The 18,025-nt window shown below is 39.3% G+C and overlaps 1 protein-coding gene across 2 annotated transcripts; it reads right to left on the reverse strand.

The window, feature by feature from the left end:
- Window positions 1-260: 260 nt before the first annotated feature.
- LOC131724735 (sterile alpha motif domain-containing protein 9-like) lies at window positions 261-9,104 on the reverse strand. 2 transcript variants are annotated; one of them, XM_059017421.1, is made up of 3 exons: window positions 9,024-9,104; window positions 4,373-4,454; window positions 261-3,710 (listed from the first exon to the last, which is right to left on the reverse strand). In XM_059017421.1, the coding sequence occupies exon 3, from the start codon at window positions 3,400-3,402 to the stop codon at window positions 730-732; it is 2,673 nt and encodes an 890-aa protein (XP_058873404.1). In that variant the 5' UTR covers window positions 3,403-3,710; window positions 4,373-4,454; window positions 9,024-9,104; the 3' UTR covers window positions 261-729. The 2 variants fall into 2 exon arrangements, with proteins under 2 accessions (XP_058873404.1, XP_058873405.1); XM_059017422.1 differs by lacking the exon at window positions 9,024-9,104 and having other exon boundaries at window positions 4,373-4,517.
- Between the last annotated feature and the right edge of the window lie 8,921 nt (window positions 9,105-18,025).

Raw genomic sequence — 18,025 nt, forward strand, 5'->3', positions numbered from 1 at the left:
ATTCACCTCGTCAGTCTATTTCATGGAAAGAGCAGGTGTTCCTAATGTTTTGTACACTCAGTGTGTATGTGTATATATATATATATATATATATATATATATATATACAGTATATATATATAATATTATTTATATATAAACTGATATTTGTAAAATACATTATTATTATTATTATTATTATTAATAATAATAATAATAATAATAATAATAATAATAATAATAATAATAATAATAAACAATAATAATAATAAACTTCTTTGTAAATAATGTAAAATAATAAAAAGCTTGTGTCACATGAGGCAGCTGAGCAATCACATGACCTTTAAAGCTGACCTATTGTCACATGACCTTTAAAATGTATCTATTGTCAAAGCTCTGGTGCAATTTGCGAATTTGTGTTTTGATTGTTCTAATCCCACTAGAACTGGCAAGAGCTGATGCCTAAAAGTTATCAATTGAATTGAATACAAATACAAAACTTAGTATATGCAATACATGCAAAACGTTCCTATGAAAAAAAAACATGTGTCTGCATCTCAAGACCTAGCCCATAGTACAAATGCATTCAATATAACTCAGAAGTGAAAACAACATTATATGAATACACATTATATGCCCCCCTCCCCCCTCCCTCAAGTCTGGGCCCGGGTGCAGTTGGGTCTCTGCACTCCCCCAGATGCTGGCACTGTGTGCAGCAAACTACAGAAGCCTTTTCTGTTATGAACAATTTCACTTGCTCTCTACAGGGCTTCTTCCAGGGTACTGAATATCATATGCAACTGGCCCTTTAATGCTAAAGCCAAGGAAAAAAGAGACTTTATGGTCATTTCTTACATCTGCTCTTTTGTCAGGCTGCACTCTGATTTTTACTTTGCCGTGCTGAGCAAACACCTCATAACCCTCAGTTCTGCCTTCTACACGACACAGCAGTTTTTTTACCTTATCATTTTTCCATACTTCTCCACTGTGCCAAAGCATGTTTATAGTCTCAGAAAAACCATTAAAGCAGGTATCGATTTTGGACTTGTGAACAACTCTGTTCAATCCTGAGGACTGTCCAAGGAAGAAATGAGGTACAATAAATCTTGAACGAAAATGGAGTTCATACTGGTTCTGAAAGCATTTCCAGATCTTTTCCACATATAACTTGGTCTCTTCTTGGGGCCACAACAGCACCAAAGCTAGGAAATACATTTCTGCTGAGGTTTGAGGTTCATCTTCCTTTTCATCTGACAGTACATTTTTCAGGATAAATTCCAGTTCTGTGTGATTTATAATATTCACAGACTTGGGGTTGATGCAGTTCAGGACAACGTTCGCCAAGATAAAGTTTAAGTCATCTTCTTTTGTTTTTGTACTTGAGTTATAAATGCATTGCCAACTCTGTTTAATTTTCTCCATTGTGGCAGCATCTCTTCTCTCAGAGAGGCAGTGAAGGAGTCCTGGAAAACTTGCCGCTCTTTGGGCCTCTAGGTATTTCCTGTTCTGATCGACAGCTTCGGTTTCTACATTACTGTTACATTCAGAACTTGTATACTTCAGAAAACAGTCAGCCACTTCTTTGTGAATATATCCACTCTCTTCTTTCATCTGACTTGGTTTGGAGTAAGTGAGATAAGACTCATAAAAACCAAAAACTATTTTAACACGGCTTTTCAGTGTGGTAAGAAAAGGCTTCTTCTTGAGTATCTGAAGGAACTGTTTGTTATTGTCATTTTTACAGATGCTGTCAATTTGCAATTCATATCTTAAGAATTTCTTCATTTCCTCTTGAAGTGGGTGCAAAGTGGAAAGAGTGTCAAAGACGTAGCTAGCGACTTGTAACTCGCCAAAGAGCCCATTGGTATTATAAATCGAGGTCCTTTTTCTACTCCACTGATTTTCTAAGTCAACTGGACCTTCTTTTTTAGCTAAAACCTGTTCCTCTTGAAATGCATCAATGGAATCTTTCGCCACACTGAGAAATATATCCAACTGATCAGGGCGATGTTTTTGTTTTTGTTTCATTTCATATTTGTAAACCTGGCCTAAAGTATCAGCAACAAACGAATTGTTTTCATTTCGCTCTTTAGCACATTTTGCCCATTCACTTGCCTTTGAATAGTTTTTCTCTATGATATAATAAAACCTTGCCAGAGCTTGAGGAATAACTGCACTCTTTACAAACAACTTGGCCGCTGTGGTCAAAACTGCAATACATTTGCCTTTGCTTCTCTCACCCCCACGTATGTCTTCAATCAATTGAGAAAACTTGGTGCTTTTTTGCCTTGTGACCAGCATATCTTGTATGTCACGCATAAGCAAAGGATCATCATCCATTTCCTTCACAAATAAAGACGAGAGCAGGTCTTTTGTAATCTTGCTTCTGCTTATTTCTTTTGCTTCCAGCTCTTCACAACACTGAGTGGCAATCATTTTATGAGCCATGCGTACTCTCTCAGTCTTCACTGAATTTTTAAAACGAATTAAAAGACCAGAAAAAGACTCCATCTGTTCTTCCACAGGTTTACTGCCATGCACTCGATCTTTAGAGCGTAGAAAACTCTCACAAACAGACCCTAACAATGAAGAATTGGAAACATAAGAATTCAACAAGGCTAGAAAGGAAATTAGCTGTGCTTCTTTACTGTGTTCTTGTCTGTCCTTGAACATTTCTTGGACGACATCTTCAACATAGCTTTTCTTAAAACCATTTCTCATGATCAGAAATCCATAGAAGGTTTTGTGATTTTCATGAGATTTTTGTATCTCCTGTAGTTTTTTCTCAAATGAGGATTGTTCTATCTCTGACAGTTTGTTGGTTATGCACACGCTGTCTGTGAAGCTTGTAGTCATGCTTTCTACAGGACTCTCAGATCTTATGCAGCTCAGAATTATAACCACTGGGCTGTTACAATGAATGTTTTTTTTTTCAATGCCATCTAGGATGTACTTTTGCAGTTCTTTGATATTTTCAGATGCTTTCAAATCATCTACTAAAAGGAGTACAGTCTGTTTCTGTCCTCCATTTACGAACAAGTCTAGCACCTGACCAGCAATGGCAGCTCCCTTAGCAAAGTTATTGTTAAGCACGGCACATTTGAATGTTTTCCTCAAATCCCACAAAACATGCTTGGCTAAAGTAGTTCCACCACAGCCTGGATAATGAAATAAATTCACACAAACTAAGCTTTTGGAAAGCTTGCTTTGTTTTTTAATTAAGCTATTCAGATCTTCATACTTATCCCTTTTGATAAAAGGTAGGGATTCTTGCATCTCAGAAAGGTAAAAGTTTAACCAGGTGACTTTTCCTCCTCTGTAAAAGTACTCCTCTTCTGCTTTACAGGCTGTGGTATCTTTTTCTTTGTTAATGCATTCATTTTCTTGTAAAATGTCAAGATAAGTCATAGAATCACCTTCCATTGTATCAGGAAGAAACTGACCTAGCTTAGATGGGGACACACATCTGTAGGGTGGATGTTACCTGCCATCTCATTCTGCATGTATTTGGCTGGACTACTGCAAATACTTAGAATGCTTTCAATCCCCTTTTTTGTTCATATAAAAAGTGAAAGTGAGCAGGATCTCTCAAGGTATCTACTACAAGGCTAAGGTACATCTTGCATCTTTTCAGGAACAATCTCTCCAAGAAGCTCTTTTTTTAACCTGGAACAATCAGTGGTCTTCTGGAGCAAGTTAAGAGATGTCCAATTGTGTTGCACCGATGTGTTCTGCAAAAAAAAAAAAAAAAAATAATTCACTCATAAGAATATAATTTACAAACAAGAGGAGGCCATTCCACTGATGAGTCATTGATGGTTAATCTCAAAACTTTGTCAAGTCAGATTTTAAAGGATCCCAACAACATGACTAGGAAACACATTCCATAGCATCATACTTCTCTGTCTACTCCCCTCTGTCCCCATTTCATTTCCTCTGGTCCTGATTTCTTTGCTGCACCTAGAGGTATTGGCTAGTGATCTTTGCCAAGTATTTTTAAGATTTCAGTCAAACCCTCCACCCCTACCCTCATTTTATTTGCTCTAGGCTAAATAGATTCAGCTCCTTCAACATCCTTTCGTAAGGAATTCCTGATTCTGGCTGCTCTTCGTTAGGCCTCCTCCAAGGCCATGTGGGGACCAGAATTGAACAGAGTACTCTAAGTGCAGTCTCACAAGTGCATTTTACAACCGCATCATATCCTCCTTTGATTTCTATACCCTCCCATTCTGTGTATTGTTCCATTAACCCTTATAGAACAATGCACAAAATGGCAGTATGGCTTGTATATCTGTTTCTCTGTTATCCACAGAGGCAGCTGAGCTATACCAGAGGTCATGGTCAGAATCACCAAACAGTTCTACAGTCACTTCACATGCAATGCTGGAAATACCTCAGCCCTGAGCTTCCAGGTTAAATCAGGTGTAAGACCAGGTACAGAATGTCAGCCTTCCTGTTCAGTTCTGTAGCTGGACCTTGAAAACAACAGAACAGGGCAGAGGAATTAGACAGACCATGTTTTCAACCCTGGATCTGGATGTTATTGCACACCTCTCCCATACCAAGGACCCCTTGCAGCAGAAAAGGGACCTTCTTCACACCCATCTAAAAAAATACAGCTTAAAGTGATGAACCACCCTCAAGAAGCCACAGCCAAGCATTGCAGGTGAACACGTGAACATGACCTGGACAATACTGACACATTGAAGAACCTGGGAGATCTGACCAAGACAAAGCCAGGGTAGGTAGCGCATATTTTTATTTTTACTCCCAATAGTTATTAGATGAAAAATAAAAACACCTGTTACAGTAACATTTTGTGTGTGTGTGTGGCATAAGTAAGTATGTAATGCTTTTACCCATTTATTGAAATTTAGTTACAGGACAAAAAATGATAGATTCACAGTATGGGATGTTTGTGTGTATCGACCATTAGCTTGCCAGTTCAGTTTGTGCTGATTTGATTGACTTAATATTCCTTCAGACACTCAAATGTATAGCTATGGCCAAAAGATTTGAGTCACCCTATAGAATTAGCTAGTTTTGCTTCATAACATTGAATGAAACCTGCTGAATAATGTTACGTTATCATAGGAATTACATTAAAAAATGTGATATTTCAAAATCTGACATGAAATACTGAACTACTATTATGGCTTCCGGTAGACTTGCAAAATCATTTTGTAGTTTATTTGATTACATGATGTTAAATATAAGATCCAAATATAGTAAAATGATAGGTGATGCAAAACTTTGCCAGTTTCTGTAGAATATATCATAATAAATGTCTATGCAAAGTTAATATAATTTGGGCAAGCAGTTTCCAAGATAAAGCCTTCAAGCTCAGTCTATCGGTCTCAAAACTATGAAAAAGTCTATCACTGTGAGCTACATTCAAAGCAAATACATTTCAAGTCAATGCAAAGATTAATCAAATTGGGGAAACTGGTTCCCAAAATATAGCCTTAATAGTTTAGCCAATCAGGTGTCAAGCGTGTGAAAGTATGTTGGTATGAGCCACACTCACACAATATATCGAATAACTTCTTATAACAAGTGTCCATGCACATTTTATTCAAATATGGGCAAAGGGTTCTGTAGCCTTCATTATCCAAGCTAACCAGAGGCCAAATCTCATGCAAAACATGCAAAAAAGATTTGCATACCCTCCCAGCACGTGTTAATGAATGCCCATACCAAGCGTCATCACAACTGAAGGAGTGATTCTCAAGATAGACTGCAGTTAAAACAAACATACAGTCAGTAAAGTGTAACTGCTAACTGAATTATCATCGTCACCTGCCTGTACAGAAAAGACATTCAAATAAACCCTGAAGATTGCTTACCTTCATGATGATCACCATCAGCAGCCACGGCAAGAACACAGAAACACAATAAAAGAGAAACAAACAACTGTGATTAGTGCAAAGAAAACAGCTCCATGAATGTTATTGTTGTTAAATGTATTATTTACTATTATTATTTCGTACTCGTACTGTAAGTAAGTATATTTACGCTAGCACTATTAAACAAGACAATCAACTGGAACACATTATACTGAACACAATCAACACAGTCTACTGAACACAATCAACACAGTCTACTGAACACATTATACTGAACACAATCAACACAGTCTACTGAACACATTATAATGAATACAATCAACACAGTCTACTGAACACATTATAATGAATACAATCAACACAGTCTACTGAACACATTATAATGAATACAATCAACACAGTCTACCATGCATTACAATGGCCATTAACATGCTATATACCCATATGCTGAAATAATTTGTATTGTTTGTGTGTTTTAGCATGTTTATTCTAATTGAAATGTACCTTTCAGAAAGTAATTAAACAGGGATAAAGGGCAGGGCTTGCTGGGAGAAACATGGAGGGAGGGGCAGTCTGCTCTGTTTGTTCTTATATTGGGCTGTTGCTCAGGTTATAAAATATCAGTATCGATGCTAAACGCCTAACCTGGGTGCAACTGAGTTATGGGTGGTGTGGCATGTCTGACTTTTGTGACTTCAAGCTGCACTATTAAAGTTATTTTAAAATGTGTTTTATAAGGAATTTCCTAACCTTTGTGGCTTCAAGCATAAACCATATGTTGATCTTAGATGTTTTTAGCAGGAAGCAGGCAAAGCCAGGAGAATTCGGGTTTGCAGATATACGTTTTATTAAATCAAGCAAAAAAAGAAAACAGGACTATATAAAGCAACGAAAGAATTTCAGCTATACAGATACAAACTAGGAAACACAATAGATACTGAAAAAAGCAGGTAATACAGGTTTCAACACCTCTTTTAGGCAGTGTACGCAGAAAACAAAAGGAGCAAATGAGCACAATGCTACTCCTCCATATATACCTGTGCAGGTAACCTCACCTCCTGACCCTATGAGGTGTAGAAGTGAACTTTTAAAACCTCAAAATATTCCAGAATTCAACAATACAAATCAAACAATGATAAATACATATTACATTTCTAATATCACCATGATACAAAATACATTTTAGACATATTTACATGTTTGTGACAGGGCTAGAAGTCCTGCACATGAAAAAGGGGCAGGGTGAAGCCCTGCTGTAAAATGTATTTGGTTTGTATTATGATTTAAAAATGTATTGTTTATTTTAGAACAGGGTACGCCTCCACCCCTGTGTTTTAGTGTGTGCTGTTTTGTATCTCTTTTGTTTTATTATAATTTATGTATTTTTAAATATGACGGCGTAGCCATGTTATTGTTTGTGTATTTATTTAAATATATATATGACGGCAAGAAACCGTAGTTTGGTTTGGCTTTATTTGGCATCCACATTAAAAAAAATTATGCAGAAGGTGACCATCTCCTGAGTTAATTAATTGTTTAATTGTTGCTAATCAGGAGATGGGCACCTGCATATAAGCCTGCAGCTCTCTGCACTCGGGGTGGGAGTACAGAGGAGAGTACGGGAGAGCGAGAGGAGAAAGGAAATTAAAAGTAAAATCAAAACCAACCATTCTAGGAACAGTGACAGCAACTGCAACTGCCCAGCCTGACCTAGGATTGCTATTTTTAGTGTTCGTGGTTTGTTTTATTTAAGCTTATTTTCGCTCTGTGAGCAAAGTGTTTTTGTTTAAATATTTATTTTCTTTTTGTTTGAAAATAAACAGCGTCGCAGTGCCTTTGCTCCGCAGTTACTTTGCCTTTGTTTTTGTTTCTGCTTCTGGCCTGACGTCACCACACGGCTACCCTGTCACAATGTCATTTTACTTTAAAGCAAGTTCACACCATTAATCCAGCTTGGTTTGTTCTTTTTCTGCTATGTACAGTGCTGCGTTTTGTATAAAAAGTACTATATGAATTAAATTAATAAATAAACTCTCCCTGTCACTCGGCCTATAGGGTATTATTATTTATTTCTTAGCAGACGCCCTTATCCAGGGCGCCTTACAATTGTCACAAGATATCACATTATTTTTACATACAATTACATTTTTTTTTTTTTTTTTTTTTTACATACAATTACCCATTTATACAGTTGGGTTTTTTTTTTTTGTTGTTTTTTTTTCACTGGAGTAATCTAGGTAAAGTACCTTGCTCAAGGGTACAGCAGCAGTGTCCCCCCACCAGGGATTGAACCCACGACTCTCCGTTCAAGAGTCCAGAGCCCTAACCACTACTCCACACTGCTGCCCAGGTATGTCTCTCCGCTCCAAAATGGAGACCGCCTGGAAACAAACAAATCTACTGCTCTGGTTCAGGTAAGTAATAGAACATTATTTAAGAGCTGCTTTAAAACATTGAATCTGTCACGCTTCCTCTAGCCTTTAACTAATATTTAAGGCAGGTTCTGCATTCTTTCCATCTTTCTCTCTCTCAAGTCATTTTGTTCATCGCCCCAGAAAAGTGCACTTCCTGTTGTGAGAGCAAATCTAAACTCACAGAAAAGTGCACTTCTTGTTGTGAGAGCAAATCTAAACTCACAGAAAAGTGCACTTCCTGTTGTCTGAGCTCACGGCCTATACAGCAAATCATGAATCCTTTCTTTCCTTTACAGGTTTTACCCAACAAGGCAGACCCCTTTCACAGTCAGGTAGCTTACATTTCTTCTTTGTTTTTTTAAATGCAAATGTTAACAGTGTTTATATTCCAAAGCACAGTGAGATCGAAAGTCCACACTGTAAGTGAACTGGGACGCTGCTCCGTCATACCACAACTATTTTTAACAGTGTTATTGTAATGAATCTTCTTATGTTCAATGGAACCTGTTAAACTCTGCTACATGTTCCACCACGTGGCTCTTTCAACACCTGTACATTGGCATCAAACTAGACATGGATAGGTGTGATATTTCATTATTTCATCCATCTATACTGTCTCTTTGCCCCTGTCCTAAGTCTATCTCTACTTCTTTTCCAACTGTGTTCTCCGGCCCTGGTTTCTATGCAGCATCCAGGTCTTTATAGATGATATTACATTCATTTGTGCAAATAAACACTGAAAACAACGCCCCTCAGTAATACATATAAAACTCAATCACCTTACCTTCTGTGATGTCTCTCCAAGACTTTCTGAACAACAGCTGTGGAAACCAGGTGTTTCTAGAACCTTGCTGACAACTCCGCCCCTCATCGGGAGGAGGGCCGACAGATCATAATCCTGGGTCATGAATACGGTTTACCTGCACATTTATGGCCACGCCCTTATTCAGTTTGAAATGCAAATCAACCAGTTTCTCATTAACTTGGTATGTTTTTACATTTTAAACTCATGACCAAATGTTTTTAAAAAAATTCCACTCAATAGTTTTAACTAACATAACATGGACCTAAGGCTAAATACCACCTTCAGTTGCAGTGGTTCACAAGGTATCATTGTACTGTACTGTTCATGATAACACAAAAAACAATCACTACAAGATCCTAATAAACCTTTGCAGTAAAATACTACATTGCTTAGGATTTTCATTTTTATTTACCGGTTTGGGTCAATCAGGGAAAGAGAATTCTAGCCAGGTCAATATAATGTGAAGGAGACTTCCCCTTTAATGCACTGATCCAGTGCTGAGAAGCACTTTTTTTATTGAAGCTTTAGGAATAAAAGGGGATTGTGTGTCGAAGCACCACAATTTTGGTATTTCTCATTTTACAATACCTTTTACAATTAACTTTTGCAGGTCACACAGACTGAAAGCCTTTTGGCTGCAACAATTTGTTAAAAGTGTTCAAGTTTCATTTTCACAAAAAAACTACATTACACAACAAAGAGAGGCAATATTTGTGTGAGTCGGGTTGTTGGACTCTGCCCTCTTGTTTAAACAGATTTCAAAAGACCAATTGAATTGTTCAGCATGTGGTGATGTAGGCATGTGCTGTTGCTCGTAATTGCCTTTAAGTATTCATCAGCAGGTATTAAATAAATCATTCATTAATGACACTATGTAACACAATTTTTGTTCCTGGGAATTAAGTGTTATTTCCTAATTGCTTATGCCTCAGAAGTATAGAAAATGGCTATTATTCCCCACAGACTTTGCTTTTGTGACCAGGACAGTGATATTTTGAAATTTACCTATTTCCAATGAGAAAACGGGCAAATTTGTGTCTTTTCGTTCACATAAAGTCAGAAAAAAACAACATATGAATCCAAATTAACATGTATTTATACTAAAGTAATACAAAAATGACTACAGAAGATTTAGAAGTGAGTAGTTTTTCGAGATTTACGATTATACTGTAAATCACTTTCACGAATCAGCCCCCAAATGTAGTCTCCCATCATGTTCTCGTTATACTGTCCTTGGTAGCGGCGTTCAAAGTCCAGTATATCCTGGCGGAAGCGCTCGCCTTGCTCCTCCGAGTACGCTCCCATGTTCTCCTTGAATTTATCAAGATGAGCATCAAGGATATGGACTTTGAGGGACATCCTACAGCCCATTGTGCCGTAGTTCTTCACCAGAGTCTCAACCAACTCCACATAGTTTTCGGCCTTGTGATTGCCCAGGAAGCCCCGAACCACTGCGACAAAGCTATTCCAAGCCGCTTTCTCCTTACTAGTGAGCTTCTTGGGGAATTCATTGCACTCCAGGATCTTCTTTATCTGTGGTCCGACGAAGACACCGGCTTTGACCTTTGCCTCAGACAGCTTAGGGAAGAAGTCTTGAAGGCACTTGAAGGCTGCCGACTCCTTATCTAGAGCTCTGACAAATTGTTTCATAAGGCCCAATTTGATGTGCAGTGGTGGCATCAGCACCTTCCGGGGGTCCACCAGTGGCTCCCACTTGACGTTGTTCCTCCCCACAGAGAACTCGGTCTGCTGTGGCCAGTCCCGCCTGTGGTAGTGCGCCTTGGTGTCCCTGCTGTCCCAAAGGCAAAGATAGCAGGGAAACTAGGTAAAACCGCCTTGGAGACCCATCAGGAATGCCACCATTTTGAAGTCTCAAAATGCGTCTGCCGGATGCTTGCAGCCTCTTGATGCCATCTCAGAAAAATGCAGATATGTATCCACTTAGGCAGCTGGAACTAAACTGAACTGGTGGGCTTAAGGCCCCTGTATTTATACTACTATTTATATTACTGGAAAGTTCTAGAAAGTTCTAGAAGTTACTCCAAGTTTACTCAGCACTGAATCTATCTGGAATGTTCTGGAAAATGGGTAAATTTCAAAATATCACTGTCCTGGTCACAAAAGCAAAGTCTGTGGGGAATAATAGCCATTTTCTATACTTTTGAGGCATAAGCAATTAGGAAATAACACTTACTACCCAGGAACAAAAAAAAAAAAAAAAATTGTTACACGGTGTGATCAGTTTATGGCCTCTGCGTGGCAGTACATCAGCTTGTTTCATTTTTAAATCAACACATTAATGAATGGATTTATTCAATACCTGCCGATAAATACTTGTGAAGGTAATACGAGCACGAGTGCCAGCACACCCCTAATGGGAAGGATTGGCTGTTTCTGTGGTGTTTCAAAGATGGTAAGAGGGGTATTATCAAATTCTGTGGTGTTTCAAAGATGGTAAGAGGGGTATTATCAAATTCTGTGGTGTTTCAAAGATGGTAAGAGGGGTATTATGAAATTCTGTGGTGTTTCGAAGATGGTAAGGGGTATTATGAAATTCTGTGGTGTTTCAAAGATGGTAAGAGGGGTATTATCAAATTCTGTGGTGTTTCAAAGATGGTAAGAGGGGTATTATGAAATTCTGTGGTGTTTCAAAGATGGTAAGAGGGGTATTATGAAATTCTGTGGTGTTTCGAAGATGGTAAGAGGGGTATTATGAAAGGACCTCGAAAGCCAGGGTTTTAAATCAAGTAACCAGGAAGCAGACTGGGACACCAGAGCTCATCTCACAGAGGAAGGAAATGTACCTTTCAGAAAGTAATTAAACAGGGATAAAGGGCACGGCTTGCAGAATAAAGCTGGGAGAAACATGGAGGGAGGGGCAGTCTGCTCTGTTTGTTTTTATATTGGGCTGTTGCTCAGGTTATAAAATATCAGTATCGATGCTAAACGCCTAACCTGGGTGCAGCTGAGTTATGGGTGGTGTGGCATGTCTGACTTTTGTGACTTCAAGCTGCACTGTTAAAGTTATTTTAAAATGTGTTTTATAAGGAATTTCCTAACCTTTGTGGCTTCAAGCATAAACCATATGTTGATCTTAGATGTTTTTAGCAGGAAGCAGGCAAAGCCAGGAGAATTCGGGTTTGCAGATATACGTTTTATTAAATCAAGCAAAAAAAGAAAACAGGACTATATAAAGCAACGAAAGAATTTCAGCTATACAGATACAAACTAGGAAACACAATAGATATTGTAAAAAGCAGGTAATACAGGTTTCAATACAGCTTTTAGGCAGTGTACGCAGAAAACAAAAGAAGCAAATGAGCACAATGCTACTCCTCCATATATACCTGTGCAGGTAACCTCACCTCCTGACCCTATGAGGTGTAGAGGTGAACTTTTAAAACCTCAAAATATTCCAGAATTCAACAATACAAATCAAACAATCATAAATACATATTACATTTCAAATATCTAATTTCTAAAAAATACATTTTAAACATATGGGCACCTGCATATAAGCCTGCAGCTCTCTGCACTTGGGGTGCGAGTACAGAGGAGAGTACGGGAGAGCGAGAGGAGAAAGGAAATTAAAAGTAAAAGTAAAACCAAAGTCAATATCATTGTCAGACATATTTATTTATTGTTTTTAAAAAAAACCGAAAATAAGTAAGTCACTGCCTAGAGCAGGGATGCCCGAAGTTTACAGAGCAGAGGGCCGCATAGCAAGGCTACTGTGGGACCGTGGGCTGCAACGTGACCAAATTGCATGGATTGCAATTTCAAGTACCTTTTCAAGTGCATTTATTTGCCTACCTGTCAACATTTAGCTTTCAAAATATGGGAGCTTTTGTAAGCTGAAATCTTAGTGGCCTGAATTGAAGTGAATACCTACATACAACTATTCCATTGTATTACTTGGTAGAATGATAGACTGTGATACAGTGCTCCTTCTAATTGCTTTTAAAAGGAAAAATATCAAGTTAATGATCATTAGGTGGAGAAAATGGTAATCGTTTGCTGTCTCAGTATCTTTATTTTTTGATAAAACAATTGATGGACCATCAATTGTTGAAAATCACGTAAATGGCTCATCTTTTTTAGTCCAGTGCTTTAAAAGATTGCTATCCTCTGATCTATAGATCACCCTCTGCTTTTTTGGAAACCGTTAAGTTATCTGTGTTTGTGCCCATTGCAACAATACCTTTAACTGACAGCTTCACACAACCTAGAGCTGCCAAATCTTATCAAATAAAAAGAAGCATTACGTGTCCCACTCCTCATTTCATTTCCATGCTGACACGTCTCTGCGGGCTAGCGTGTATAGGTACAGTATATACACAACTAAAGATAGGAAGCTTCTTATTCACGTAGTTTATTCGCTCAGCTTTCTTATTTGCATCCCAGCTTCTAGTTCAGTCTTTTAAGTTCATATGCCAATTGATTTATCAAAGTTCAATAAATAGCCTTGTGTTGAAGGGTTAATTGATGTTGGGCCACTTTTTTCTCTGTGAATATCCTACGAGGGGCATCCCCTCTGCAAGTGCCATGTTTATTTAACCTGGCCCAACACGGATTTGAGGGTCAAAACAGCTGGCAAACGTGACACATATGCCAACAAGCATATTCACTATAAATGAGAATCAATATGTAGCTTTGTACTTCAGGGTAAATATCCTTGTGCCACTTATTTCGCAGTACATATCCTAAATGAATGTATAAACTGAAATTACAATTGCAATGTAGTTGTGTTCTTACTTTCTGAGAGCATATTTGTGAAAAATATTAGCAAACAGAAGAAAAACATTTAGGCCTCTTGTGCAATCACTTTTTTTGTTTTTTGACTACCGCTGTTAAATTGCAGAATGCACAGTGTCAACTAGATAGGGCATATTCCTCATGGACATGTCCCCCCCCCCACCGTCCCCCCCCCCTTTTGCTTAATAAGTGTGTAAATAATGTTATGAAGGAAAAAATAAAACTATATTTATTGACTATAGCTACTGTTACAAATGTTCTATGGAGCTCCCAAGTGGCGCATCCAAATTGGGAGAAAATAATAAAAATAATTGGCAATGACTAAATATATTAATTAAAAAAAAGGTTCTATATCAATTGAAGCACATGTGAAAACACAGATACAAAAGGACAACAGCATACAGTGTAAATGGTTATTTATTTATTTAAAATGTCTTTATTATATGTAGTTATAGGAGCAGTTGGAAAGTTCCAGAATTTATTTGGTTTGTTTATTGAAAGGTCACCTAAGTACAAAAGGGTTCCTATTGGTCAGAAAAATCGTGTCTCCTGTTGTCCAATAGGAGACTCTGAAAAGTGTTTGGACAGGTTTGGTGGAGTTAGAGGTAGTTGCACTAAAGTGGAAGTTATCACCTGCAACTACCGTTGGGGGCTAATAGTTGAATTGAAGAGAACCCAACCCTACTCTAAACCTAACCTCAACCCCTAATCCTAACCCTAGCTCCAGTCTAAACCCCAACCCTCGATCTGGAACTTCTGCCTCCAGAACTAAATTCATCTAAAAAACCAAAATGAAGAGCATGAGTTGCGGAGACAGTTTGGCTTGAGAAGGAATAAGAGGCACCTGGCTGAACAGGCAGATTTATTTTTGGTTTTGTTTTCTGATGAAACAATGGGCTCTGGAATATGAAGGACATAGCTAATCTGTCTGTGGCGTACCTGAATGTTTAGTTACGGTTTATATTTTTAATAAATGATGCCCCTCACATTTAAAGACTTCCCTATGTTCTCTGATTGATAAATAATCTTTTGGGTTGAACTTGTTCATAAGATATTAATCTAAATTGTGTGTCTGGGGTATCCAGACAGAATTCCACAGTACATAATCTACACGGGCAAAATCCCATAAATCCAAAAATGGACAAAATCCCATTATTTTATTTTGAAGCACCCCTTCAGCTTTTCTGATTGGAGTCCTGCTTTCCTGTCACAAGAACTATAAAACAGACAGGGTGATCAAAATTGTGAAGATAGAACTATTTACATATATTATTTCCATAGATGTAGCAGCTCACACATTTTTGAAAGCAGTAAGGACACTGTGAATACAGATCCAGGGTGTAATACCTGCACTGTCACCCTGGCTGAATCTGTGTTCACAGATTTATGTGCTGTGAGCAGGAGCCACGAAAGGAGTCCTCACAGTAAAAACCCGTCACCAACATACCCTGGTGGACAGTCTTTAAACACTTAAAAATATTACACATTGATGGCTCCCGAATGGCGCATCCAGTAAAGGCGCTCCCCGTGGAGTGCAGGATGTGCCCTATAGTCTTGATGTCGCGAGTTCGAGTCCAGGCTATTCCTTTGCCAACCGTGGACGGGAGCTTCCAGGGGGCGGTGCTCAATTGGCCGAGCGTCGCCCGGGGGGAGGGGGGGCTAGGTCGGCCAGGGTGTCCTCCACTCAACACACACCAGCGCCCCCTGTGGTCTGGCCGGGCTTGCCTGTAAGCTGCGTTGTCCTCCGACACTGTAACTCTGAGGTGGCTGCACGGTGAGTCTGCAGTGTGTAAAGAAGCAGACGGCTGACGACACACGCTTAGGAGGACAGCGTGTGTTCGTCTTCGCTGCTCCCGAGTCAGTGCGGGCGTGGTAGCGGTGGGCTGAGTCTAAAAATAACTAAATTGGGGAGAAAACAATAAAAATAATTGGCAACCACTAAATTAAAAATAAATAAATAAATAATATTACACATTGAGGCCACCATACCTGTAGTGTATTACTAAAACCTGCTAATATTTTCCTAGGGGGTAGCGCAGGGGAATCCACGATTCACAGTGCATCAGCGACCACTGTGGCCGATAGGGCGCCTGTAGTTCTGTAGTGGAGCCACCAGATCTGTGTTGACCTCCGGCACTATAGGTCTGGTGGCCTCGCTGTGGATCCGCAATACGAAAAATGACGGATTGGCAAGAGCACGTTTCGAAGGACATGTGTTCCAGCTGCCGTTTCCCGAGTCGGCGGGGGGGGGTTGCGAGCGGTGAGCCGAGGATACAGATAATAATTATGTAAATGATGAAGTATTAAAACTGTTTGTAGCATCAAAATCTGATTGTGGGTATAGAATACCTACAATGCTGCAAACAAGGTTACTGGTAGAGCTACATGAGAACCACCGTGGCATTGTAAAAATGAAAGCCCTTGCTAGAAGCTATTTCTGGTGGCCAAAACTAGACCTAGTCATTGAAGCTGTGAATCACTGTGATCCGTGCCAAGGTACCCATAGCATGCCAACCAGGCACCTCCATCATTGAAGCTATGAATCAGTGTGATCCATGCCAAGGAACCCATAGCATGCCACCCAGGCACCTCCATCATTGAAGCTATGAATCAGTGTGATCCGTGCCAAGGTACCCATGGCATGCCACCCAGGCACCTCTCCATCATTGAAGCTGTGAATCAGTGTGATCCATGCCAAGGTACCCATAGCATGCCACCCAGGCACCTCCATCATTGAAGCTATGAATCAGTGTGATCCGTGCCAAGGCACCCATTGCATGCCACCCAGGCACCTCTCCATCCTCAGAGACGGGATTCAAGACCCTGGTAACATCTGGACTTTACTGAAAAAGAGAAGCACATGCTTCTTGTACTGTTAGATGCCTATTCCAGGTGGCCTGAGGTAGTGCACATGCACAAAACCACAAGTGCAAAAACTACTGGGGTCCGGAGAGACCTTTTAGCAGATATGGTTTGCCTGAGGATATTGTTTCAGACAATGGTCCTCAATTTACTTCTGATGAGTTTCAGTACTTTCTGAAATTAAATTCTGTTAAGCAAACCAGATCTGCTGCATACAACCCTGCACCAAATGGAGCAGCTGAGAGGTTGGTACAGAGTTTCAAAACAGCAGTGGTAAAGAACAAACAGTCTGGGTACAAACATTGCAGCACTGTATTACTACATGTAGTTTTGAACATCAGTACATCAGTGTTGAAACCTGACCTTGCCATGGCAACGAACTGAAAGGCAACCTGAGAACCTGTGCTCCCAAACAAACAGCTCTAGTGAAGAAATACCAGGCAGGAGGAGGGGGAGGAACACGAATACAAGGACAGAAGAAAGTGCTTGGTACAAATGAATGGAAAACTGGCAAAGAATAATGTGGATAATGTGGAAAGTCTGAATGTAGGAATAGAGAGCACACTCCTTGATTTTCAGACGACTCTCCCTGCTGGACAGACAGGTACAGGTACCCCCCCCCCAGAGTGTGGTTGAGGAAGGGGCTGTACAGGTACCTGGGGTGGATACAGCTCCTGTGCAAACTGATGCTGCCACTGCTTTCAAAAACAGACCAAGCCCAATTGTGAAACATTCCAATTGACTAAAGTTAAAATGCATGAGTTTAAAATGTTGAAAAAAACTGTGCTTTGAGTTACCAGGGAAAACCTGATAATGTTAAAAACAAAAGCTAAGGGTTGCATTCCTTTTTATTGTGAGGTATGTGCAGTGTGCAGCCGACTACTACTTTACATGAACATTCATTATCAGTGTACCACCTGACTACTGCTTTACATGTAATATTCATTATCAGTGTGCACCCGACTACTACTTTACTGTTGTTAAATGTAATATTCATTATTGCTAAGATTAGGGGGGTGATGTAAGGATACGTACAAAGTGATTTGCGGGTGCAAAACCCCCATAATGCTGCCGTAAATCGTGTTTAGCAGCCGTAAAGTCTGATTTTACCGGTCGCAAAAAAATGCAGCGTATGGAAAGAATGGGGTTCACCTGACGATCCGCCTCCGCTATCAATTTGCACTTTATCATCATTAATCCATTACAATTATACTGAAATGCATTCAAATGAAGAGCATGGAATTGGTGGGATCTGGATCTACTAAGGGATCTACTAAGCAGGCGCAAACATTATAATGTGATGTAAGGATTTTGCCTTGCACATAGGCAATTGCTGACCCTCCAAAAACTTTACATCTCTTCTT

The sequence above is a fragment of the Acipenser ruthenus genome, chromosome 56, assembly GCF_902713425.1.
Source record: "Acipenser ruthenus chromosome 56, fAciRut3.2 maternal haplotype, whole genome shotgun sequence".
Taxonomy (NCBI): Eukaryota; Metazoa; Chordata; class Actinopteri; order Acipenseriformes; family Acipenseridae; genus Acipenser; species Acipenser ruthenus.

Bases quoted from the DNA above. Each gene is read 5' to 3' on its own strand.
- LOC131724735 (XM_059017421.1), bottom strand. From the start codon at position 3,402: ATGGAAGGTGATTCTATGACTTATCTTGACATTTTACAAGAAAATGAA.